At 42.3% G+C, this 27,736-nt stretch overlaps 1 protein-coding gene across 1 annotated transcript; it reads left to right on the forward strand.

The window, feature by feature from the left end:
- Positions 1-26,954, forward strand: PTTG1IP2 (PTTG1IP family member 2). Its single transcript, XM_083705150.1, has 7 exons — positions 1-471; positions 1,771-1,823; positions 5,048-5,156; positions 17,682-17,787; positions 18,667-18,735; positions 20,801-20,847; positions 25,939-26,954. Exons 1-7 carry the CDS (start codon positions 324-326, stop codon positions 25,986-25,988), a joined length of 582 nt encoding a protein of 193 aa, XP_083561276.1. The 5' UTR covers positions 1-323; the 3' UTR covers positions 25,989-26,954.
- The last annotated feature ends 782 nt before the right edge of the window (positions 26,955-27,736 follow it).

Here is a 27,736-nt window from a genome sequence, read left to right on the forward strand (position 1 = left end):
GCAGGTGCCCTCGGTTATCCAGGACTCGGACCCTGTTTGGGAAAGCGGGCGCATGAAGAGGCGGGCAGAAAGGGGCGGGCCTCGGCTTCCGAGGGAGGAGCGCAAAAGCACGGAAGCGGGCGGGACTCCCAGCTTCACCCTCTCTATAGGTGCCTCAGAGGGAAGTGGGCGGAGCGAGGAAGTCGTGCCCGAGACTGTGCCGTTGCTCGCCCTGAGGCGGCCGGTGGGAGTGCGCTTGCGCAAGAGAAGGACCGATCTGTTCCTTAAATCACCTGAGGAGGGGAGTGGACGGGGCCACGCAGGCCCGTCGTGAGGGGAGGAAGATGATGGAGCGGGAGACGGCCGCGCGGTCTTGGCAACCGCGGCGGCGGCGGCTCTGGGCCTTCTGCCTGCCGTGCTGCTTCTTGCTGTGGTGCCGCCCAGTGACAGGGATGGAGTCCACTGCGTCGCCTTCGCCATCTCCCGCTACGCGTAAGCGAGGAGGCCCTTCTGGGCTGCCCGGGACGGGTCGTGGCGGGTGAGGGGGGGGGGCTCTGCTCTTGATTCCTCCCTTGGTTGGAGGCAGGGGCCGGAGCGGCCTCTCCTTGGGACCTTGGAGGGCCGGGCCGTTTCCCCCGCTTGTTTACCCCTCCCCACCCTCACCCCCACGTAGGGCACCTTCAGGTACAAGCCGCGCGTCCCTCTTTCCCTCGCGAGGAAGCCCGACGGCAACTTCCCTTTCTCTGGCTCAAAGAAGGAACTGTTAAAATGGGCAGGTGTATTATAGTGCCAGTTTCCTGGGACTGAAAGTTCCCCTTCTCGGTCTTGTTTGCATCTCATCCCAACCTAGATAGCCGTTTTGGACGTACCTGCCCTGTTAACTGCTGCCCCCTGGCCTCGATTCACCCCCCCCCCCGCCTCCTTTATCATAATGACATCTCCTCCGAAATAACTGACCGGAGGACTTGGAAGCCGATTCCTCTCTTTTCAGTGACAAATAAGGGATCATGGCTAATAGTTTAAAGAACCCAGAATTGGATTGTTGTGGGTGTATTTTCACTTAATTTTGTCTCCTGTTTCCTCCCTTCCTATCTTCCACCCCCTGCCAGTGTTCTGTTTCCATACAAGGAGGCTTATCTTCGTTGTATGAGAGACTGGTATAGCTCAAACTGGCTGAAGCTAGCTGATTACTTACAGGCCACAAGTGAAAAACGAAAGCTGTAAATCAGAGAGATTATCCTGGGGGCACCAAATAAGTCCTTCATGAGTACCATCCAGTGCTTTTTTTCTTAAAAAAATGTTTCAGGGTACTCTCATTTTCCTACTCATATTGAAATACTACCCCTCAATGAGGCCAAACTTAGATTCACAAAATGTTTAGGGGTATGCGCCCCCTGCATCCCCCCAGAAAAAAGGCACTGGTACCATCACACCCATGGGGGCTGAGTTGGCAGCCCCTGAAATATGTCAACCCTAGTTCCTGTCGAGATGAATATAAGGCCAGACCTAAGATTCAGTATCCTGTTTCAAAGTAGGGTGAAGGGTTTTGGGTGTGTTTGTGTGGTGCTGAATGTCTTGTTGACATCTCTAAGCAGAGTTTAGACTAGTACGCAAATGGGTGGAAGTTGTTTTGGAGGATGTACAGTTCTTTAATACATTCTAAAGTGTTTTAGCATAGTTCAGATTCAAATTTCATATGATCAAAGAGATCATACGTATGTCTATACAGCTGTCAGAAAAATAAGTTCAATTAAGTTCTTCATTTTTCATGCAAACTTTATTCCTTTCCAGCATGTGCTGCTTTTACTCAAAAGACATGTGAAGAATGTGTAAAAAATACCAAAGTAAGTTTAGTCACTTTTCTATTTGGGGGGATTTTCTAGTGATAACATAAGTGAATACTTCATGCACTGGCAGAATAAAATGTTTTGCAAGCATTTGTTGCTACACTTCAGTGGAAGTCCTTATTCTCTAATGGAAATTTACTGGACAAACTCTCACACAACTGACTCATTCACCATGGAAACTGGAACCAATTGCTATTTTTTTTCAGGGAGCCTTGGAAAACTGTTCTTTATTTTTTGTGCTTTTGCAAAAAACTATATGCTCAAAGTGATGTGCTCTAATACCAAGTTGCTTTACACAATAGACTTGAAGGGGAGAGCACTGTTGCATTCAAGTTTTTCTTTTGGGCTTCTTGCGGATATCTGAGAACAGAGCTGCATTGATAGGCATTTGATCTGATCCACCAGTCTCTTGTGTACTTAAGGCATGACTTGACTTTTATAGGATAAAACAGCTCCCCTTGATTTGATAATTACAACTCATAATTCTGTGCAGAGTTCAAATGTTTAAAAATCTGCTTTAAATTAGTATATAATAGAGTTCTTTAAATTATAAACATCTGGTTTGAAAACAACATAAGCATACATTGCAGCAACTTCTCAAAGTGCATCAGTTTAAAAAAATATATATCAATGTTAACAACACAAAAGGATATCAAAACTTTCTCTAATACTGAGCAGTTTGCCAAGGCTTTTAACAGATATTGTGAGCAGGGTTGTCAACAATGGTCTGTGTTTACTCAACTGCCCCAACTCGACAATAACTTCAAGCAGCACCAATGTAGATAGGAGCTGCTGTCTATTGGATTTCAGTCTCTCACCAGGAAACCAGTCTCCCTGAAATCTAGCTGTGAGAGGTTGTATTTGCTGCTGGGCTAGAGAAAGTAAGTAGGGATTCTGTCAGTATAATGACCATTCCGCTGACCAACAATTTCCTTCCCTGAGCAGATAGATTTGATGTTGGGGCTAGTGTTTGAAAACCCCCCCGACTTTGGTTCTGGGGGATTTAAACATGCATGCTGAAACTATCTTAACAAGTCCAGCTGTCACGACTATTATGGAACTATCTCAGTATACATCATAGACCCAATGTATAGAGTAGCTCATACTTGCAATCTGGTTCTCACAAATGGAAGACTTATAGATGTGTCGGGAGAAAGTACAAATCACCCTGTTGTCATCAATCAACAATTTCCTTGTAGGATTTAGGCTATTGATAGTGTTGCCACCCTGCAAGGATGGATGACCCCTTAGAATGTTCCGTAGCAAGACACTAATGGAATCTAAGGGATTCCTGAATGCTCTAGGGAAGTTTCCAGTTGGCATGGCTGCTCGCATCTGAGGCCCTGATCTCACTGTGGAATGGTGAGATGGGAAGGGTCATAGATTGAGTCCTGAGCACTCTCCTAAGCTTGACTTCCTGGTTTTCAGATGAGCTCTGATCAGTGAAATAGGCTGCATGACTGTTGGAGCATAAGTGGAACAAATAGTGTACCAAGTACAACTGACCACCACTGTTAAGAGTGCATGTTTGCACCTACTGAGTGGTAGTGGTGGCAGTGAAGAAGGCTTACCGTTGCATCCTCATGTGGCTATTCAGCAGAGCTTTTCCAGGCAGTGATGGTGCTAAAGGGATCCTCCCATAAGGGAGAAGGCCTTGAACCTTCAGATGCTTGCTGTGACAGATACTTTTAGAATAGCTTCTCCATTTCTTACCAATCCTTGGGATTTATGTTTCCCCTTCTGGTTATACTTGTGGGCTCCAATATCTTCTTTCTTTGTTGAAATATATAAACCGGGTCTACTTTGTTTTGAACAAATTAAGGACTGATTGGTTTGGATATAAAGGGAGACTAGTATGATTTGTTTGAAAAAACCAAGGAGGAAGGTGGGGAGAGTAGGAAGCAGAGGATTAGTCATAAGTGGCCAAACCATGGCTTGCTTTGTCATGCATACCATTACCAAGTAATGAAAACTATTTTTATAAGATGTCCATTTGTTTAAATAGTACATAATTCTTTAAAATATTACATAATTCTTCTGTATTTAATAGCAATGAATGACTTTTGTGGTAACTGCAGATAGTTTGTTAGCACTGGCCTTGTGACTGTGAGATTGTTTACATTTTAATATCCATTTTTGAACATTTTCTTCACTTTCCCTAATTTGGTTATGTACTCTTCAGAAGTAAAGACTGATTTAGTTGTATTGGTGTGGTACAATGGCCCCATATTTTTTTTAAGCTGTAGCTCAGATAGATAATATCCCTTTGTACTCAGTAGTTGTTTTGTCCAAAAGAATAGCCTTATTGTGTTAAAGCAACATCTAACCCAGTATCTACTGTCCAACTGCTCTTGGACAGTTGGACAGTAACAATTTAGAGCAAGCATCTTTGGAAACCTTTTGCTGCCCCTTTCACAGCTGTAGGTTCAGCAACAGGGCAGAAAAAAGGAGCAGAGCCAGGAAGCAGTGGAAGAATAAAAGTGTAGGAGAAGTATTTAATGTTGGAAAGATAGAATGAAGTGGAGGCAAGGAATAAGATTGGGCAATAACTGCTGAACATCTTACCTCTTCTGTAAATTCCTGCTATTTCATTTAAAATCTTACTGTACAGTTCTTACAATGTGAACAAAGTAACTTCTGAGCTATTGTGAAGTTACTAAAGCAACATAAATAAATATATTGTAAACACTGACAAAGTTTAGAGTAGTTATGGTAACAGAATGATGAATGACATTCACAATGCTGCAGTCTTAGTCTCGTCCTTGAGGAAGCATAAGCCTGACCTTCATTTACCTGGATCATATGTGATGCTAAGTCAAACCATTGCTTAATATATGTGATTGTGAGGGTTCCCAGAGAGAAGATGGCAGCTGCTTCTGCACATCTCTCCTACTGCAACCCAATTCATGGTCTGGCTTATTGTGTTATTTGAACCCAGGAAACATTGCCATTGGGAGAGGGCACCAGGAGCAGAGGAAGAAAAGTGTTGTAGTTTCTACTAACTGTAAAACTGTCATTGGCCTCTTTTAATACCTCAAAAATTGACATAGAGGGTCTGCTTCAATCACTGCCTGCTCCCCACAGAAAATGTAAAGTTACAGCTCCATTTTAGTTTAATTTCAGACTATGTTAACTTCTCAAGAAGTATAAGATTGAGTGGTTGACTTGCATACTTCCTGATAAGACTACTTCTGTTTATTTTTCACTTTTGTTCTGCTTAGTGTCTTTGGTGCCATGTCAATTCCACTTGTATGGACTATCCTGTGAGGAAACTCATTCCACCATCTTCGCTGTGTAAACTTACAGACGCTTATTGGGCAATTTGTTGGGGTAGGTAATGATTGTGATTGTCTTTAATTTATTGTTACTTGTAATGGAAGCCATGAAATGATGGTCATAATTCTTCATGCAAAAGTACTTAACTGGAGTTCTCCTACTAGTCAATATTTCATATATGCACCATTACCTTACATGGACTATTTATAAGCTTAAAAGTAGTCTTGCACACAGCACTAATCACCATTGGATTTCCTGAAGCTTCCATTTTAATGAGACTGTTTTTCTGGGAAGTTTGTTTCTGAATTGTTTACTGCTGATCTCTGATGCTGAACAGAAAAAACACAGTTCTGCTAAGTGGTAGGCTTAAGAATAAAGTTGAGTTCTCTGGATAATGTTGTCCTCTTCTGAAGTTGTCTTCTCTGATTTGCGTTCAGTTAATCAACTCACTTAGCTTGCACAATTGTTGCATTCAGTTATAATACCGCATCATGGTATAATGTTATGATAAGGTACTTAGTTTCCCCTCAGATGGTCACAAGAAAGTGATAGGTTGTTGCTATGTTAATTTTAGATCAGGGTGGATAAAAATCAATGTTTTTTTAAAAAAGAAATTAAAAATTGATTTTTTTTAATTTAAATCGGATTTTATTAAATTTAAATTGGATTTTAAAATAAAATGCTTTTGGAGGAAAAATCTTTCTAGAGATAGTTTTCTATTTAAGTTACATTGTAGTCCAAAGGGTATTCATCAGGAAATAAGGATTTCTTAAAAGTTTTTCATGTGTGCTAAGACTCAGTCTTAAGGTTTTTTTTTAAAACAACAACCATTTAACCACATCAGTTAACAAACATTGATACATATGCTATTGTTGGTTTCTGCTTCCTTCACTGAGCAGCGAAGTGCTTGTCACAAGACAATGTTTACATTCCACAGTCAAGTGCTGTTGGGTTTTCTCACGGGAAAGGAGACTGGATGTGACGTACACTGGTTTCCTGTTTTTCACTGTTCTTTGCAGTTCAGTGTGATTCTCTCCGTGCTTTAGAGGAGAGAGGATGCCTTTCTCTGCTCCGGCAGAGGGAAAATGTTTTTCTGTAAATTACCAGCTTTGAAGTGTAAATAAAGTAATATAGAGCATGTTGGCACGTACTTTTCATCATTCCGCTGTGCACTGGACACTGCTTATCTCCAACATTTGGTTCCGGGCCCAGAAAAACGCAGTGTTTTGAGAATGGACTCCAGAAGTCGGGCTCCTGGCAAAGGAACAAAGGAGCAAAGAATTGGGAGTGCCGGCAAAGGATCGGAATGCAGAGGGCCGGATCGGACGATATCTCTGCGCGTCAAGATGATTTGATGAGGTATGTGCTACAGCTCCGGGCAGCCTGCCAGCTTCTAATTAATGGCTTTATGGCTGGACTTTGAACTTTTATAGCCGGTTTTGCCGTGGCACAGGCAAAAGGCTAGAAGAATAAATTTTTCCTATGCTGGGGGAAATCGAAAGTAAAGCAGCTGCAGCAGTGTCGCAGCATGAATTTAAGACAGCAGAGAGAACTTTCACTTTTGAACTTGCCTTTGGAATGCGGTTTGAAGCAGCTGCAGATAAGCAAAGCAGTTAAGCAGAAAGGCACAGGTTCACAGGCAGAGGCTGGAAATCGAAAGTGCTTTTGAACTTGCTTTTGGAATGAAGCAGCTGCAGCTGTACACAGACGCAGCTTGTATAAAGCAGCTTGATTTAACGCAGCAGAGATGACGCAGAAGGCTAATGCCAGAGTCATGATGGCTAGCTGCAGAAGGCTGGATGAGGCAAGTGGGGAATTTGATGCCAATCAGCCAAATGCTCAACTCACAGTAGCCAGTGATACTGCCATGATTCTGAATGAAGCAGATCGCCGGGGTGCTAGCTGCATGGGCAAGGGGGAGTCTTCACAGACGTCATCCCAGAGTGCAGTGGAACCACCAGATGGCGCCAAAGCTTTGAAGGCAGTGAAATGCTACACGTGTGGACGTCTAGGCCATATGAAGAGGGAATGCAGATATCCCAGGGCCAAGACAGAGCAGCGCAGCGAAAGCTCATCGCGTGGAAAAGGCCGAGGCAAAGGCAAAGGTCCGGTGTCCAGGACAACGCAGCACAAGGCAATGGTCTCACGCTTCACTCCAAAGGTTGCAGAGGTCCAGAAGACATCTAGATCTTTCTTCGTTGTTGATTCAGCGGCAACGCATCACATGTGCAACGATAAGCGACTGTTCGTGTCTTTTACACCGCAGGAAGGTGCGATTCACCAGGCGGATGACCACACAATTCCCGGTAAAGGCTACGGAACTGTTGTTCTTCACAGTTTGGACTTATCGATACAGGATGTGCTTTATGTGCCAGATGCCAAGCATAATCTGCTCAGCGTTGGACAGCTGAATGAGCGGAAAATTGACGTTTCCTTTAAGAACAAAAGGTGCATCATCACAAAGAAAAATGATTATGTATTGCATGCTGAATATGTTGATCGTTTGTATGTTTTGTATTTTGATGATGTTGTGCAGGATGACACTTGTTGCATTGCAGGTTCTAACAAAAGTTTGCATGCAGAATGTATTCACGATTTTCATCGAAAATTTGGTCATTTGCATTTTGAGGCAGTATCTAAAATGCCTGCCTTGGTTGAAGGTATGACTATTAAACCCTGCAGGTACCACATGAAGTGCAAGGCATGCGCAGCAAACAAGGTAAAAATGGCTGCGAAAGGTAAGGTGTCTAGTAGGCAAGCTACAGAACCATACCAGGTTGTTCATGCTGATTTGGTTGGACCACTAGCGCCCTCTTTGGGTGGAAACAGGTACTTCATGGTTCTCATTGATGCATTTTCCAGGTATATTTATGTGTACAATCTCAAGCAGAAATCAGAGGCTTTTCCAAGGTTCAAGGAATTCTGTGCTTGGTTGGGAAATGTGCATGGTAAGAAGGTAAAGACTCTTTTCAGTGATCGCGGGGGAGAATTCACTTCTCAGCAGTTTGAAACTTTTCTGACTGAGAAAGGAATTCAACACGATTTGTCTAGTCCTCGCTCGCCATGGCAGAATGGACTTGCAGAACGAGCAAATCAGACATTGCTTCAAGGGTTAAAAACCTTGCTGCATGATGCCAATCTTCCAGAGAGTTATTGGGCCGAAGCTCTCTCATGTTTCACTTACAGTTATAATCGCAGGTTATCTTCAGCGATTGGTTGTACCCCCTATGAGAAGATGTTTGGCAAGAAGCCATACATCAAACACATGAAAATTTTTGGTTCTGACATGTGGGTTCACTCACCACAAAACTCCAAGTTAGACAAGCGTGGATTGCATGGTATCTTTCTAGGTTATCAGAAAGGGTCTTACAGAATAATGATGACTGACTCTAAGACAATTAAGCTCACAAGAAGTGTTGAGTACAATGCCAAGTGGGGGGAGAATGTGGGAATTTTCCAATGTTATCCTGATGACAGTGATGAAACTGAGGATAGTCAAAAGCAACCGCAACAACCCACACCCACTGATGAAGGTTCTGAGTCTGAGTCTGAAACTGAATCGGGTGATTCAGAGGATTTCAAGAGTGCGAAAGCCTCTATGCGACCCTCTGAAAGCTCTGATCAAGAATTAGAGGAACCATTGTTCACAATAGGTCACTTTTCTCCTAAGAAGGAAGAGGAGAGTGTTGAAGACTTAAGGCTAATTCGCAGGTCACAGAGAGCAACAAAAGGCAGACCTCCAAAGAGATTTGCTGATGAGTTTGCTAAGATAGCAGTAACAGCTGTTAAAAGCACCAAGAAGGTGTTTGAACCTTCAAGTTTCCAAGAAATCCAGGATTTGGATTCAAAGGAAGCTGAGCCATGGTTAAATGCCATGAAGGCTGAGCTTGATTCCTTGGAAAGGAACAAAACATGGGACCTTGTTCCAGTAGTTCCAGGAATGAAACTGCTTGGAAGCAAATGGGTCTTCAAAGCGAAGACAGATCAAAATGGCAAGATAGTCAGACACAAAGCCAGATTGGTAGCCAGAGGTTTTGCACAGGTACCAGGTGAAGACTATCACGAGACCTACTCACCCACCGTGAGGTATGAGAGCATTAGGCTTATGCTCAAGCTAGCTGCAGAAGAGAATCTACACATTAGTCACCATGATGTGAATACAGCTTTTCTGTACGGATCTCTAGATGAATCACTTTATATGCTTCCACCTGATGGCGTACAGGTAAAACAGGGATTTGTTTGTGCTCTGAAGAAGTCCCTTTATGGTCTCAAACAAAGTGCACGGTGTTGGCACACAAAACTCACTGAAGTATTGTTTTCTCTAGGTTTTAAGCAAGGGAAAGCTGATCCATGCGTATTTGTCAAAGAGGAGGGGCAAAAGAAACTGTATTGTTTGTTTTATGTTGATGATCTTTTATTCTTTTGGAAGGATGTCACAATGTACAATAATGCCCTAGCTCAATTGAAAGAGCACTTTGACATGAAAGATCTTGGTGAGGTAAACAACTACCTATCTCTGGAAATAGAGAGAGATCAAGATGGTAACATTCTAATACACCAGTCACGTAAAATTGCTGATGTGTTAAGCAAACTAAACCTGATGGATGCTAACCCTGTAGACACACTGATGACAACAGGTTATCAGGTACATGACACTGGAGAAGCATTTTCTGATACTACACTGTACAGAAGTGTGCTAGGCAAGCTAAACTTCATTGCCAGATGTTCAAGACCTGACATTGCTGTTAGCTGTAATTTGCTAAGCAGACAAGTCAACAATCCTACTGTTAAGGATTGGAAAGCTCTGAAACGCATAGCGCGGTATTTGAAAGGCACTATGCATTACAGACTGAGATTTAACAATCAGAAGTCTGGTGGTCTTGAGATATTTGCAGATGCAAGTTTTGGAAGTGACACTACAGACAGGAAAAGTACGTCTGGAGTTTGCTATAAGTACAATCAGGGTCTATTTGATTGGTCATGCAAGAAGCAAACAACAGTTAGCTTAAGTACTTGTGAAGCTGAACTGAATGCACTGTCTTATTCACTTAAGGATTGTGAATGGTTGTTACAATTGTGCAAAGACATGAAAATTCCTGTCAAATGTCCAATCCAGGTTTACCAGGACAACAAAGCATGTTTGGCTTTGCTGAATTCTGAAGGTTGTAAGCAAAGCACGAAGCACTTGCAATTAAAGTTGCAACATGCTAGGGAACGTATTCAAAAGGGACTCGTAACGGTGTCCTATATGCCAGGTAATGAAATTCCTGCTGATGTATTGTCCAAGATTGTATCAAGGGATCAACACTGTACCTATGTGCAGAAGTTGGGTTTGTACTAATATTGTACGAACACGCTGCCCAGTGATGTTCACAGAAAGGGGGAGGATGTTGGTTTCTGCTTCCTTCACTGAGCAGCGAAGTGCTTGTCACAAGACAATGTTTACATTCCACAGTCAAGTGCTGTTGGGTTTTCTCACGGGAAAGGAAACTGGATGTGACGTACACTGGTTTCCTGTTTTTCACTGTTCTTTGCAGTTCAGTGTGATTCTCTCCGTGCTTTAGAGGAGAGAGGATGCCTTTCTCTGCTCCGGCAGAGGGAAAATGTTTTTCTGTAAATTACCAGCTTTGAAGTGTAAATAAAGTAATATAGAGCATGTTGGCACGTACTTTTCATCATTCCGCTGTGCACTGGACACTGCTTATCTCCAACAGCTATAATGTTATTGTTTTAGTTAAATAATCATTTCCTTAATAACAATTAAACAATTTATTTTTCTCCTTCTAATAAAGTACAGCAGAAAAGTTGTCCAAATATAAACAGTTAACTTATTAAACCTCACAATAATTTCAGAATTATCTGTCTATGTATTTCTAATAGTAATTTTTGATATAACTGTAAAAACTACTGTGAAAATTTACAATTCCAAAAATGAAACCTTCATCTGGTTGTAAATATGTCAGGGAACTGCCATCGGAGTTAGAGGTGCTGGACAGGCTCCAGCAGAGTAGGAGAGACTCTGCAGCAGAAGCAGGAACCAGCAGGGGGAGTGCAGGAGTTACAGCGGAGGGGAGGCTCTCAGACGCTTCTAGTGAGAATAGTGAAGAGGTAACTAGACCCCCTTTAGGAATTCCCTCCCTTCGCCGGAAACTGTCACGCAGAGAGTCACGAAAGCGCATGTCCGTCAAACAGCTTTTATGTTGGCGTAAGTTCCGTAGACGCCCACTGTCAGATTCTACCAGCGACTGACGGAGTCATGCTTTTGGGGGCTCCGTTAGTGCCTGGGTTTGGATGACCGGCCAAACCCCAGCGGGATCAAGCTTTTACGCACAAGCAGCTCATTATCCCATCACAGCAATCTGACAGTCTCCGAAAGCTGTTTGTGCAAGCAGAGGGCATCATGAGTGAACCAGCAGGAACCGGGGCAGCTGGAGCTGGAGCAGATCCAAGCCTGGAAGAAAGGTACAGGGCGTTGGAGGTCCAGCTCGCACTGCAAACGGCGAGGCTGGAGGAGAGGAGGGCTCAAGATGCAGATAAGGGGAAAACCACCCCACTTGCCAGAAGGGTGCCTGGATTGGTGCAGAAATTTGGGGGGAATCCCAGGAACTATCAAGCCTTTAGAACAGAGATGCAATATGCTCTCAATCTACTGTTTGATGACTTCCCCGATGAGAACTCTAGAGTGGCGTACGTGATTGGCCATCTAGAGGGAGGGGCGAGGGACTGGGTTCGCCCCCTGATGGCAGCCAATAATGAAATCTTAAAGGACACAATGAAGTTTTTTCGCGCCATGGACTTGATGTTTTCCAGCGAGATTGAGCAGGGGATGGTGCGCAGGGAGTTGATGGCTTGTAAACAGGGGAGCCGATCTGTACGTGAGTACTGGACTGAGTTCATCATGCTGATTCATAGACTGGGGTGGAACCTTGCTAGTGAACCTATTCAAATGCTATTTGAAGAAGGTCTCTCTCCGGCAGTGAAAGATGAACTTTCCCGGGCGCCTAGGGCGGAGTCTATGGACCAGCTGACTAAATCAGCGCTGTCCATAGGAGCACGCCAGGAGGCTAGAGCTTTGGAAAAGCAGGAAGGAAAGGGGGAACGTTGGAAGGACTTCCGCATTCCAGAGATTCCGGAGCAGCCTTTCCCGCCAGCAGAGCCGATGGAACTTGGAGCAGCGCGCGCGCGCACAGTTTCAAACACCAGTGAAGGGCGGAAGAAGGAGGGAAAGAGCGGCAAGAGATGCTATCTCTGCCAACAGCCAGGTCACTTTGCCAGAGTCTGTCCGCAAAGGAAGGAATGGCAAGGGATGGCAGGAACTGTTGGGGGGAAGGAGGAGGATGAAATGAAGGAGCAAGTAAAAGCCAACGCCTGGTTGCCAACATCGGGGCACAGCAGCCAGGCCAGGGAGTAGTGAACGTGCCCACGCCGGAACCCCCAAGACCAGCACTTGTGATAGAGGTGTTGCTGGAACTGGCAAACGGACACCCACTAAAGATAAGAGCGCTATTGGACTCAGGTAGCTCATGTAATTTCATGAGTAAGGAGTTTGCAGCTGAGCACCAGATACAGACTATCCCATTAAGTAAGCCTTTGCAGGTTACCACGATTGATGGGAGGGAGCTGTTGGGAGGAGAAGTGAGCCAACAGACTGTACCAATGATAATGAGGGTGGCACGGCACACAGAACTGATAGCGTTTAACGTAGCCACCCTGGGAGGAGCCCCTATTATCTTGGGAATGAGCTGGCTGGCACTACATGATCCGCTAGTAGGCTGGCATCAGCGCGTGGTTTCCTTTGGATCAGCACATTGCCTAGAACACTGCAAGGAGGGAGAGGCCCAGGCAGGCAGCAGGGCCACTCTAGCAGGGGTGGAAGTGATGGACAAGGGGAAGGTGCCACCACAATACGCTGACTTGATTGACGTATTCAGCGAAAAGGAAGCGGATAAATTGCCCCCGCACAGACCCTTTGACTGTCAAATTACCTTACTCCCAGGAGCACAATTGCCAGTGGGGAAGCTGTATGCAATGTCAGACAGTGAGATGCAGGAGTTAAGGGAGTTCATTGACAAGAATCTCAAGAGAGGTTTCATCAGAGAGTCACGAGCGGTGGGGGGCAGTCCAGTGTTCTTTGTGGACAAAAAAAACACGGGCAAGCCCAGACTTGTGTGTGATTTCAGGTCCCTGAATGCAGTGTCAGAACCAGTGACTTTCCCTATGCCTAGAATTGATGACATTCTGACACAGGTGAGAAAAGGGAAGATTTTTACCAAGCTGGACCTTAGGGGGGCATATAACTTGATACGTGTGAGGAAGGGGGATGAGTGGAAGACCACTATGTTCACCCCCTTGGGGGCGTTTGAGTACCTCGTTATGCCTTTCGGATTACAAGGAGGCTCCGCCTGTTTTCAATCATTCATGAATCACGTCCTGGGGCCATTGCTCTACAAGAACTGCGTAGCGTTCTTAGATGACGTCCTGGTGTACTCAGAGAATGAGGAGCAGCATGTGCGAGATGTAAGAGAGGTACTGAGCAAACTGCGAGAAAACCGGCTGTGGGTGAAACTGGAGAAGTGTCAGTTTCATACTAGGGAGGTGGAATTCCTGGGGTACCGGTTGTCTGACAAGGGATTGGCCATGGATCCCAGCAAGGTTCAAGCGGTACTGGAATGGAAAACACCAAAGACCAAGAAGGACGTGCAAAGGTTCCTGGGGTTCGGAAACTTCTATAGGAAGTTCATCAAAAACTTTGCCCATTTGACCGCGCCCATCACAGATTGTCTTAGTAGCAAAAAGAAATTTGTTTGGACGGAAGAAGCGCAGCGGGCGTTCGAACGCCTAAAGCAGGCGTTTGCGTCGGAAGAACAGCTTCTGCACGTGGATCTACAACAACCAATGAGAGTGGAGACTGACGCGTCAGACCGAGCAGTGGGGGCCGTGCTTCTCCAGCCGGGAAAGGATACGTCGGAATGGAGACCGTGTGCATTCTTTTCGCGGAAATTGAACAAATCCGAGAGGAACTACACAGTGTACGACAGAGAACTGCTCGCCATTCATGAAGCATTCCGGAAATGGCGGCACTTGCTGATTGGGGCGCAACACAAGGTTCAAGTCCGAACTGACCACAAAAATCTGGAATATTGGAGAACAGCCCGTGTCCTGAACCAGAGACAAGTGCGATGGGCCCAGGAGTTCTCCAAATTCCACTTTGAGATTCGTTACGTGCCAGGTTCAGAGAACGTGAGAGCGGATGCCCTTTCCAGGAAACCTGAGTACTTAGAGGGGGAGGGAGCGCCTGAGGCAAGGCATGTAATCTCCGAAGACCGCTGGGTGTGTGGGGCGGCATTGGTGGGGCAAAGGGAACTGATGGAAGGTACGGAGAACGATGAATACGCCCAAGAGAAACTCAGAGAACTCAGGAGGACAGAAGAGAACACAGGGGGATTTGAAGAAAAGAACGGGGCGTTGTATTACAAAGGGGCACTGTACATACCAGATGGGGAACTGAGGGGCAGAGTACTCAAGCAGTTGCATGACAGCCCCACAGCGGGACATTTTGGACAGCACAAAACCATGTGGTTGGTTACCAGGGAGTTTTGGTGGCCCAAGGTGAGGGAGGACGTGCGGGAATATGTTAGGGGTTGCGACAGGTGTCAGCGAGCAAAAGGAGAGAGGGTGGCGCCAGCGGGGCTATTACAACCCTTACCCACGCCAGAAAGGCCTTGGGAGGCAGTATCCATAGATTTTATGACGGACCTGCCAAAATCCAAAGGCAAAACAGCTGTTATGGTGGTGGTAGATCTATTAACCAAAATGTGTCATTTTATAGCCTGTTCACATGCGGTTACAGCGGAGGAGACCGCCAAGTTGTTTGTAGAGCATATTTTCAGGTTGCATGGCGCCCCCTTGAGGGTGGTCAGTGACAGAGGCAAACAATTTACTTCCAGGTTCTGGAGGAAACTTATGAGCTTACTGCAAGTAGAACTCAATTTCTCCACTGCCCGACACCCAGAAACTAATGGGCAAGCGGAAAGGGCAAACGGCATTTTGCAACAATACCTGAGGTGTTATGTAAAGGACAGAGAAAATGATTGGGTAGATAAGCTACCGCTGGCCGAATTTGCCTACAACAACGCGGAGAATGTGTCCACAGGGATGAGTCCTTTCCTGGCAAACTATGGGTGCCATCCCCGGGCATTCCCAGGAGAGGGGGGGGAGAGATGGAGCGTGCCGGCAGCGGAACATTTTTTTGAAGAGATGGAAGCGATCCACCGTCAGCTTCAACTTAACTTAGAGAGAGCCAAGGAAGAATATAAGAAGCAAGCAGACAGAAATAGGAGGGAAGGTGAAATCATAAGGGTGGGAGACCGAGTGTGGTTGTCCACCCAAGGACTACCGTTCAAGGGTGGGAGTAAGAAATTGAGACCCAAGAAATTGGGACCCTTTGAGGTCATACAGCAGGTCAACCCAGTAGCATTCAAACTCAGACTGCCCAGTCACATGAAATTACACCCAGTATTTCACAGGTCATTACTGTCGCCGTACCGAGAGGGACGTGAGTGGGGGGAGCGTGAGAGAGAGGCCACCCAAACGCTCGTGATAGAAGAGAGAGAGCGCGACATGAACGTGGCAGGAATCATTGATTCCAGGTGGAAGGGGAATCAGGTGGAATATCTGGTAGAATGGGAGGGGGAAGTAGAGTCGGAAAACACTTGGGTGCCAGCAGAGGTAGTGAATGACGAGATCTTAATAGAAACATTTCATCAGCGTTTCCCAAGAAAACCGCAACCCGTGGCACGATTTAGAAGGGAACACTTTGGGACCACCGATGAGGAGGGAGAGTTTGAAGGGTTCCCAGAGTCAGGGGTGGGTGAGGAAGCTGCCTCCGACGAAGAAGAAGAAGACGGGGAGAGAGATGGGACGCCGTGGCTAGAAGTGTTTGAATCCTCTGATGACGAGGATTGCTCTTTCAGGGGCTTTCCGCCCTCACCGCCAGTGGGAGAGGAGGCGGGAGGGGGTGAAGGGGGGCCTGGGGGGGAGGTGGATGTCAGGGAACTGCCATCGGAGTTAGAGGTGCTGGACAGGCTCCAGCAGAGTAGGAGAGACTCTGCAGCAGAAGCAGGAACCAGCAGGGGGAGTGCAGGAGTTACAGCGGAGGGGAGGCTCTCAGACGCTTCTAGTGAGAATAGTGAAGAGGTAACTAGACCCCCTTTAGGAATTCCCTCCCTTCGCCGGAAACTGTCACGCAGAGAGTCACGAAAGCGCATGTCCGTCAAACAGCTTTTATGTTGGCGTAAGTTCCGTAGACGCCCACTGTCAGATTCTACCAGCGACTGACGGAGTCATGCTTTTGGGGGCTCCGTTAGTGCCTGGGTTTGGATGACCGGCCAAACCCCAGCGGGATCAAGCTTTTACGCACAAGCAGCTCATTATCCCATCACAAAATATTAAGATTATACCAGCAAGCATGAGTCTTTCTGTAAAATAAATAAATAAATAAATAAATCAAGTCTTACTGACTAGTGATTTAAATCATGATTTAAATAGATTTGATTTAAATCAAATCCGCCCTGTTTTAGATTAAGTGTAGTTTAATGCACTGCAGTTTAACATATCATCTAAATTCTAAACAAGCCACTCCATAATCATGGTTGGAAGTTAACGTCTTTTCAAGCAAACCATAGTTAAGATTAACAACAGTTTGTTTGGTTCTGACAAAACAGCAAACCACAGTTAATCAAAATGGAAATGAAAGCTGATTTCATGGGCTGGACCGGGAGCAGTATGGGAGCCCAAAGCTTGCTGCAGCCTATTTCAATTGTTCTAAACTATGGATTAGCCTTGCATTCAATGTCTCTTTGTTTTAAATTGTTTATATGAGGGAAGAGTTCTTACAATACTTCAGATCCACTTGTTTATAGAGGGTTATCAAAAATAGATTTCACTGTTCACAAAGTTCTGTCGTAGTACATGAGTTCTCTTTATATGTTACACGTGTAGAAGGGATGCAGATGGGTATTTTGCCTAACCCCATGTGAAGTTTAAGTTGAAAATATCTGATTTTGCTACCCATGTAATTCTAATTCTCTCATTTTGAAATGTGACATTTCCTTTAGTGGTTGTTTTCTATTTTCTTCCAGGATATCTGCCTAATATTGTAGAAGACATACTTGAGAATGGATAAAATTGAAATTTGGATTCCATAGCGTCACTTGCCCTTTTAAATAAACAGACCATGTGCTAATGTTCTGACTATCTTAATGTGCTTGGTTTTAAGTTTAATTACCAGTTTTAAGATCTTTGATACAAGAACTAACCTATTAAAATGTGCAGGGCAGTACCTTGGACCCATTTAGATGGAATCTCTAAACTAGAAGAACTCATTTCACAATGACAGGCCCATCTACTTCATCACATAAGTGAATTCCAGTCATCCCATTAAGATATAATATGTAAGTTGCTGCAAGGTGGTCTTCTAATGGGCCCTAGTCGCTTCCCTGCATGGAGCTCTTCTCTGTTACTGTATTTCCTTCCTTTGCTAACCTTTGCATGTACTAAAATTCTGCTTTTAATTTTCAGTCAACTTTGAGGCTATGATCATCAGCATTGCAGTTGTAGCAGGCTTCCTTCTCCTCCTTATAGGATGTTGTTGCTGTTACTGCTGTCGCAGACGTCGTTCTAGAGGGTAAATGGTTTTTCTTAGTAACTTTGCTTGATTTTTCTCCCCCTGACTTCGTCACCATTAACCTATAATAAATTTGTCCTTGAAATTAAGGGTTATACAAATGTGATTTTAAGCACCTGATTGAAAAACATTTGGTCGTCTTTGTTTACAAAAATTACAGGGATCCCCAGTACAGAATGGGTCTGCTCTACATTGAGTGTAAACTTCGTGTCAGAACTGGTTTTTTTTATTATTTAATATACAGTTTCCTGAAGAAAGTATTATACACTTGAAACATATTGGATATCTGAAACATAAATTCTATTAAAGGCACTTTCATGACATGTTGGGGCTCATTCTTTAATGTCCATTACACATTGTGTCCACTGGGTGTCAGTGTTTTTTCCTCAACATGCTCATATGAAGTAGCAAATGAAAGATCTGTCTTTTAACCTAAATCAGTTTGATATGTCTTGTTATGATGCTGGTGAGTTAAAAGCTAGAAAGAACCATGTTTTGGCTTCTGATTCCTATTTCACACTTCCTCAGGTAAATTCAAGAAGGGAATCAATAATCTACTGCTAGTGAGAGAAATGGTTCCCAGTCAACGAATCCCATACTGTGATATCCAAGATCGTCATTTTTATATTGAATTACCAACACTCTTATTTATTCCACAAAATATATGACACATAAGGTGCAGTCAATGAATCATGACTTTCAAGTGTGTGTTAATGTCAGCTTCAAATTCTTCAGTATAAGATACCACTTATGATTAACTTGTAGAGAAAATGCTGCAAATTTGTGAATGTATGGGTAAACTAACAAACATAAATTCCTCAAAAACTATATATCAGAAATTATAGTTTTTTTATTTTAAAAAAGTGCTTTATTTCTTAGGCGACCATCTGAAGAAGAAGAAAGATTTATCAGAGATCGGGAAGAAAAAAGAATGCAGTCACTTCAGCGGTATGTTTCAAAGCTTTTCTTTTTTTAAAAAACACCTAAATACCGTACATAAGTTTTGCTCATAGATGTCATTTAAAAAAAGCCAGCTAGGGATATGTTCAGTATAGCCTTGCTATAAAGCTTTGTAAGCATTAATTGCAGTAGTTCACTCTTAGTATTTATTAGGCAATATGCTTCTAAGCTGGCTCCTAAGGGTTTCAATAAATGCAACTCATGATGCTAGCTGGAGGCTTTGAGACCCTAAAAATAATAATTTGATGCTTGAGGGCAGTCAGCCATCTTGTACAAGTAGATATACAGGTCTGCTTCCAGACAGTGGCGGAGGAAAGGCAGCATAATGGAATGAAGCAGTATTGGGTGAGTCATCAGACCTTCTGTTTACAGCTCCAGGATAGCAAGATGTTCTGCCCTGGTGCTGATCCATTTTGTTAGCTGTTCTCCTGAGGATCTTCAAAGCTAGTCTATTTGTGCTAAATGTGAATAGTAATAGTGGTAGTATTTTATATGAAATATAAAATGAATCACACTGTTTGCCTGATAGCACCCATAGTGATGTACATTTTTTAAAAAAACACTTTTTAATCCCTTGCTAGAACACAGAATGCAGGCAGGCAGGAACAGCAATAATTTCCAGTAAGGATGTCTGATTTCTTAGTTTTCTAAGTCAAAGAGAAATTATACATATATCTAGATTGCCACCATATATAAGATGCCCCCTATTTTTGGGGACTCCAAATTAAGAAAACACCCCTCAGAACTACCTGTGTATAAGACGAGCCCCAATTTATAAAAAACAACAACCCTAGTCTTATACACGCAAAATACGGCATTTGCATGTTTCTTCAGAAGTATTGGTTATATATTCATTTAAGAAAACGTATATCCTACTTTTTAGTGCTAAAGTACCACTCAGGGCAGTTTTCAACACCTGAAAATTGCAGTTACATAAAAGTATATAAAATTGACCACATAGAAATGTTCATCAGTTAAAATTAAAGCATTAAAATCATCTGCCACATACAGCAGAAGCCTGCAGGAATAAAACTGTCTTCAACAACTGGTGAAAATTAGCATTGCGTAAATCAGGCCACACTTCACAGCAGGGCTTTCTATAATCTTGAGTGCAACCACTGAGAAGGCCCTTTCTCTGAAATATGCTTCCACCCTAGACAGAGAAGCTCAGATTCTTTGAAACGGAAATTAATATTTGCAGAATTCCTCTTGGGACACTTTGCTCAGGTTTGCTGATACTTGTTACTACAGTGTTATACTGCAGTTTATCATTACATGTGAACCAACATATAGTAAGTTGGTAGGACTGTGGTTCAGTAGTAGAAGCTAGTCTTGCTTCTTATATTTGTCCCAAATTTAGGGTGGGATGCAGTCCTAACTAAGTCCTAAGTCTTTTGCACTAAGTCAGTCCCAAGAACCCTGTAAGAATCATGTAAATTATACTGCAATGTTAGGAGTCAAAGGCATGAGTCTTTTGTAGTTTGGTTCATGTCCCTCATGTCATGTTAAATTTATTGTTGGCTTTGGACTATTAAGTAGCAGGAGATCTCCCAGCATTCCATTTAACTGCTAAGATGATCAGTCCTGGATTTTTTGTAGGCAACCTCTGGCTAGAAGAAAAGCTGTCTAAGCTAATATAGCATCTATCTGTTTACTGAAACCTCAACAAATCTCCTTGTGTATTGCCACAATTTATAAGTTAATTTTCTTGGCCATTAAAAAAAACCTTTCATTTTACAAGTTGTTACGTATGTTAGAATAAGAATATGCTTATTCAGTATCCATACATCATTCATTGGAAACCCATACATTTGAAGAAAAGACTTTTGAACTGATGCCTTATTTAGATATTACACTGTGATGGGCATTGCACCACAGTGCAACATAATATATTGATGCAGTCCTCTATCTAGAGTTTATTTTGAGCCAAGATCTGTGTTCCACTTATCTTTGTGTTCTAATGTGTAAGCAGGAGTTAATTATATTGCTTTGTCATATTTTGCTTAAAATTACGTCTTCAAGTATTTGTTTTTTATGTTCATAAACTTTTCAGAAAACATGAAAGAAAAGTGAAGCATGATGAGATACGGAAGAAATATGGTATGTATAAGTCACATTTAAACACCCCACCCCCAATATTTAGCCCCAGTAACCTATTCTTAGTTCATGAACTATCTGGAAAATACATCTTCATACCTTCCCTGTCCCAAAAAAGAGTTTGGATGCTGCTGGAACCTATTTGTTATATGGTTTCCATATTATATGTGGTTTGCAGGGTAATTTATGATAAAAATATGATGTTAAAGCAGTTAAAGCAGTGCTGGTCCTTCTCCTTATAAGATGGCAAGCCGGTCTTGCAGATGCCAGACCATGGTTCTGCAGTGAATTTGGGATCTTAACTCTCCTGCAATATACCTGCCCTTACCCTGAACATTTGCCTAAGAGACTACGTTTAATTCTTAGCTTGTCTATGGAGCTCCCAACACCAGATTGTGAATTTAATATTGCAATTTTGTTGAATTTTGAATGGTGGAGGCAAGAGAGAGTGAGTGAGGGAAGCAACAGTTGCCTTCTTTAGCCCCTAATGGTTTATAGTGTCTTGGAGGTGAGGGAAAATACAGGCAGTGGTGGGAAATACTTTTTAATTAATTTGTTAATTTTAACCCTGCCTCCAGTAGAGCCAAGGATGGCATGCACATAATCCATTCTAATAACAGAATAAAACATTCAAAACACTCCATTCAAAAATTACAGTAAACAGTACCAATCAACTACAACACATTGGTTCTCTGCTGTTGCCTGCAGTTATGACACAAAGATCAAGTTTATTTGTATCATATCACAAGAGTGAGGTATATTAAAACATATATTAAAACACTCAATAGTCAAACATTCTTTGGCTATTAACCTGCAGTAACATGTTTTGTAGTATATTGTTTCACCCTCTCTAAATCAAAAGTTATAGCTGCTTGAGTGCCTAGAGAGATCATGTAGATGGAAAGGTCGTGTGAAGTATAAGTCATCTGCAGGCTTTACTGCTGTAGAGTTTTCTTTTTAGTACTTTATTTTGCTCTTAAGTCTAGTAGCTTATGGATATTTGAGTTACACGTTGAACTAAAGTGCTTGGGACACAATCCAGCCCAAATTTTATAGACAGCTGCTTCTATGATGTAGTCTTCTAATTATTGGCAAAAAGAATTTATGCCATGGTGTAAAAGAGGAGACAGCGCCATATGTACAGTGTACTGGGATAAGTGAGGTGAATCCTGTGCCCAGGATTAGAAATCGGAATTATTTACTGTGCATACAATTAAAAGCAATCTATTAATCTACAAAAAATCCTGCATATTTCTTATTCTGCACAATTCTGCTACACCCTAGCTAATATCTATTAAAGTGTTACTTAGTCTCCCTGGCTTCTGAAAGTTCACTGGGCACTGCTCCTAAATCTGAAAATCTTCACTACTGTAAGGACTAGAAACATTGTATACCCATACTCCTTTGTTTACGCAAATTCTGTGATCACAGAATACCCATCGCTTGAATTATTAATGTAAGCAGCTCCTTTCTATATCTTTGGACAGTAAGCATTTAATTGGGATGCTTTCATCATTTTTTGAAAATTAAGCACTACTAATTGCCTAGTTCATATTGCTAGTTGGTATCCCTTCTCCGCAACAGTGCACCTCCTGTTTAATATAAATCTGGTCCATACATCATTGCAAACTTCACTCAACAAGGGCCTAATAAAGAATGTTGCAGAAAACTGTAAACGCACTAGATCTTCCCGTCTTCAGTGGTGTGCAGAGGAGTCTTCTCATTTAAATAGGCAAGAATGAATGGAGAGTAGCAAATGCTTTGCTAACCCATCACTAAATTAAGATAACATCTGAACTGTCAGCCTTGTTTGGCTTTGAGGGAATGTCTTTTTACCCCTATTTCACCCATCAGCTTTTCTTGCTCCATTTAAATGGTAATTATAAATTTATAATGCATTGCAGGTGTTGCTCACTCTAGCCACAGTCCTTTGAGAGCACTGGAAGCAATAGAGCTTTAATAAGTAGGACTACTCGGTTTGAGTAGTTTCTTTGTTACGCGATTTGCCACTTTTTTATAAGAAACCCTGGTATGAATACAGTTTGATTGCTTAAATTATAGGTTCATGGCTAAATGAGTTTCACTGTGGTAACTTTCAAAGGAAATAGATGCAATTGTCGCATACATGCTACAATTCTGTTTGTTATGCAAGTAAAACATTACAACATTTTATGCTATGCCTTTATTTAGATTCTGAATACTCTTTCATATAGTAGGGGAATCAACAGAAGGTAGATCATGGTCCACTGGTTGACCAGTGGCCAGTTTCTGGTGGACTACCCGAGTATGTGTTTCTTTATCGGTCTATTGTGAAAACTGTTCATTTATTCCTACTCTGCTTTTTGTGCTTTAGCCAGTTACTGATCTGTAAGAGGACCTGCTATAAATTTGCTCAAGCAGCTTGGCCAAAAGCTTTTTGAAGCCCACAAGCTTATTAATGTTTCAAAAAAAAATCTAAAAGGTTACTGGCACAGGATTTACCTTTGCATAATCCATGTTGAGTCTTCTTAAGCATTCCTGGATTTGCAGTGTGTTCCTGACACCTTCTACTTCTACTAGCCACATGCTTCTCAGTCATCTGTTGCTTAGCCATATTGCCAAGGACCCAAGAAGTTCCCAAACTACATGTAGTCATGGTCAGAATGAGCCAATATAACTGGCTGGAAGTGAAACCATTTTACCAATTGTTGCTGGCTTAATGTCTGAAGGCAAAGAAAACTGAAGAAGGTCCTTTAGATACTTAGCTTCGGGCCATATTGATCTGTAGATTAGGGATGGGGAACTTATGGCCCTCCAGGTATTGTTGAATCCTAACTGCCATCTGCCCTATCCAGCATGTCCAGTTGTCAGGGAATTAATTCCTTTTTCCCTGTTAGTGGATATAGTCTCAAACAATAACTACTTTCCAGTAGGTGAAGACCTTTCCTGACTCTGGAATAATTTAAGGGCAGAGCCACCTTCATACATGCTACCTTCCCTTTAGATCTGCTGTAGTTCACAACCATTATTAAAAGAGAGAACCTGCCACATCAGGTGGGGCTAACCTGCGACTGGTGGGAGTTGTAGTGCAACACCATCTGAAGGGCCACAGGTTGGCCACCCAGGTGCTCCATGTGATAAGGCATGCTTATAAAGTGGATAGACACAGTTGGCACACATAGGTTGCATGATCTGCTTGCTGTTTGGTCATTTGGGTTGTTGCCATCAGGAAGTTATTTTAAAGCTTTGTGTTTGAAGCCTGAACCATGTCTATGTTTGAATGTCGACAATTCTGTATGATATCTTTTACTGTGCCTATCAGTAGATTAGATTATAATTGCTTGTTATGTGATTTTGCTACTGTTGCCTACCTGTTTGTATGTGTCACTGTATGCATCTGATTGCTGGTCAACAAATAGTCATTGAAGGGCTGGGACTCCTTTTCTCTGCGAATAATGTTCTTTAAGTGTTGGCATATCAGCCTGTCTATACATTTTCACATTGTCTTGTGCATCTGATCACTAAGCACATATCTGTTGTCTGCTTTCTAATGTCACTTGCCTCTCCACCCCTAATTCTATTTTTAAAATATATTTTATTTATAATTTTTGGGTTTATAAATTTCAATAATTTTACAGTCATTTTAACATTTCACAACTTGACTTCCTTCCCCTTCTTTCTGCAGTTCCTTAAATTTATTTTTAAATATTTTCTGCATATTAACTTGATTTGTTTATTTATTCATCTACTTAAAATATATACTCTTATGAAACTGCAGGTTATTACAATAATTCTGCCATTGTTCTTATCTGTTTACAATTTGTAAATACTCAATATATCATTTCTATTATTTTATTTAAAAGTTTGTTATCTTGATTTCTTACTTTTCTGGTAAGTTTCGCCATTTCTGCTTATTCCATAAGTTTTTGTATCCATTCTTCTTTTGCTGGGACTTCTTTCCATTTTTGAGCAAGTAACATTCTTGCCTCCCCACCCCTAATTTTAGATTCTGTTACTTGTCTTTGTACCAGAATGTCATACTTCATAACTCCAGTGTTAAGTACTCCCATAATGACACTTCCTGTGCTGTGCTTGTGCTATGAGTGTCTTTTGTTTATACATATCAGTGTACTCTTAAAATAGATAATGTCATTGTGTGTGGACACTGCATGCCAGTTTTAATTGCTTCCTTAATTGGTGAGTAATCAGGTTAGACTAGACATGATGAAACTCCTTTGTGTCTGTGGGCACTAAGCCTTGATTAAAGTTCTTGATGGATGGTGAAGTATGGCCTTCCAAGTTTTAATTAACTATTTAGAATTTGCCTTCACTTTTTCTTTTAGCTCAGTAGCAAGTGTTTCTGGTTTCTTAGTCTGTGTGTTGAGCTGCTCTTCATAAGGTGTTGGAGTGTTGTCTACTTTTTCTAGGTGCTGCTCATCACATATTTTTCCAGTAGCACTATTATAAATTGAGATCATATAATCCTTACAATTGTACTTGTACTCCTTACCTTTTTTGTACTTGATGTTCATCCTGGCACCCAAGCGACAACCTAGTTTGTTGTGATGACATGATATTATTCTATTTGCAATTTGGAAGCAGAGTTCACTTCATCAGCTCTGCTGTGAGAGGCCATCTCCATCAGGCCTTCTCTCCCCTCAGCTGCCATCTGCAGGCAGGCATTTGATCAGGCTGCCTCAATGGGAGGGATAAGAAGCAGGGCTCATTTCATCAGCTTTGCTGGAAGCGCAGCTTCATCAGCCACCTCCTGCTTCTAAATTATGCCAGCTGGTGACTATAGGAATAACGGTTTAGAAATTAGTTTCTGAGTTTTGATTTTCCTCTTCCATCTCTGTCCCTTTCCCCTTGTGGTTTGTGGGTAGGCTTGTTTTGCTTGTATGTAAGTGACTCTGGGATCCTTTTTGGCTGAAAAGCTGGGTACAGGTGCTCTAAATAAATAAATTTTGACATGACAGAACAGGTTCAATGTACTGGTGCCGTAATTGGGCTGTACCATCCTTGGCAACATAGCTAGCTGGTTTGCTATGTTTTAGCTACCTGGTTGAACAATATTTTCTTAAATATGTTGTTTTAATTGTCCTGCTTTCCCTCCAGGTCTCCTTCAGGATTCTGACCATCCATATAGCAGATATGAGAATGAATGAAAATGGATGCTACTGTGTCTTCTTAAAGATGGCAAAAATGTGAAGTTAATTTTCTGGTTCCAGTTTAAATCACCAAATATGTGCATAAATGCTTAATAGAAAATGGTCTTTCCCCCCTTTGTAAACAGCATTCTGTTTGTGTATGTAATTTTTTTCTAATATAGAACGCATCAGTGGGTCCTTTTCTCTCTTCCCCCATCCCCTGTTCCTTTTCTAGACCTCTTATTTAATGGAATGTGAGTTGAGTACAGAAATAACAATCATGTCATTTCCCCTAACACTCTAACCTTTATAAAACAAAGATATCATCGTCTTTTCCACATAATGCTAAATAAAGACCTCCTTTAAATCTGTGTCAAGTAAGTGTTGGCAAGTATTTGACACTACAGACATGTGTGGTATCAAGTGATGACAAATAATTAAAGCCTATGCCACTTCCAAGACTGTTAATAGAATATGAGGGGTGTATGTGAGAGTATGCTGGTGTGAAATGGCCACCTTGGGCACAGCAACCAGACTTGGATAGCTCTTGGTGTTTCTAAGTCAATCAGTACTTTCTTGCTCTGCCCCAGCTCCTTGAATGTGGGTACCTAATGGAAGCAAACATATCCCTGCCTCTGGCTTTTCAAAAAAATCTCTCTCTCTCTCTCTCTCTCTCTCTCTCTCTCTCACACACACACACACACACACACACACACACAAACACACACACCAGTTGGACTTGCAGTGGCACACATCCTCTCCCAATATCTTGCTCCATTTGGGCCTTCACTGCAGTTTGAGCAGACAACTCCATTGCCACTTAGGGAGATAAGTGCCCTGCTTAGGTGTTGGGAGAGGGTTCTGATTTGTGATCATTATAGACCAACATTTGAATGACAATGGATATTCAACAATACCTGATAGCCTTGTTCCATTTTTCTACAACATGTAGAAAGCAAATAAATTTTTCTAATGTATAAAGAACGTCTGTATGTAGTGTTTTTTTCTATATATCTTCACTTCTAATAATGAACTTAAGTGGTGAATGCTGACAGGTTTGTGGCCACTGAAAACAGGGGAGGTATTAACATGCTTGGGAGAACCAAAGAAATTGCAGAAGTAGAACACGTTGCCAAAAGGTGGCATCTACCACAAAGCAGCCCAACGAGACCTGTGCATTCTCAGTAGCCAAAGAATATTGGCCACATTTGCAAACCAGAGAAACTACCATGAGCATCACACATACAAGTATGCATTGGCTACAACAGAATATTATTTTGAAGCATAGATTCATTGGGAAAATGGGCTCCTGAGGGTGCATGGGAAGGCCTCTAGATGCATGTGCATTCACAGGAGCCACATTGACAGCCCCTGGGATAGGCTGTAGATCAAATATAGAAACAGAAACTAGGAAAGTGAGGAGGTGAAGAGTCAAATGCCCTGCTTGGAGAGCACAGCTATCTGGAACTCTGAATAGGCACTATCCTTGGAGTGATTATATATTGCTCATTTTGTTGTAGATCCCACAAACTTTGTATTGTCCTGGTATTACACAATTAAAAATGTCTGTTGAAAGTCACATAGGTGAACTTTTGTGAAAATCAGGTGCCATTTTCTGAATCCTTGATACCCGTCCTGCATTCAGTCAGAATTCTATCCAAAGTGTTTTGGTTTTTGTTTCCTTTTAAGCAGCTACTCTCTCTAGGACTATCAAATTGTGCATGGATACTGTGGGATTTTTTTGTTCAGAATTTACTTTTGTAGAT

This window comes from Podarcis gaigeae (assembly GCF_964106915.1).
Source record: "Podarcis gaigeae genome assembly, chromosome: 12".
Classification (NCBI taxonomy): domain Eukaryota; kingdom Metazoa; phylum Chordata; class Lepidosauria; order Squamata; family Lacertidae; genus Podarcis; species Podarcis gaigeae.

What these genes read in the sequence shown, in the direction of transcription:
- PTTG1IP2 (XM_083705150.1), top strand. Translation starts at nt 324, where the DNA reads ATGATGGAGCGGGAGACGGCCGCGCGGTCTTGGCAACCGCGGCGGCGG. An exon ending in TTCGCCATCTCCCGCTACGC is followed by an intron (nt 472 to 1,770) that starts GTAAGCGAGGAG and finishes ATTCCTTTCCAG; the next exon opens with CATGTGCTGCTTTTACTCAA. An exon ending in CGCAGACGTCGTTCTAGAGG is followed by an intron (nt 17,788 to 18,666) that starts GTAAATGGTTTT and finishes TTTATTTCTTAG; the next exon opens with GCGACCATCTGAAGAAGAAG.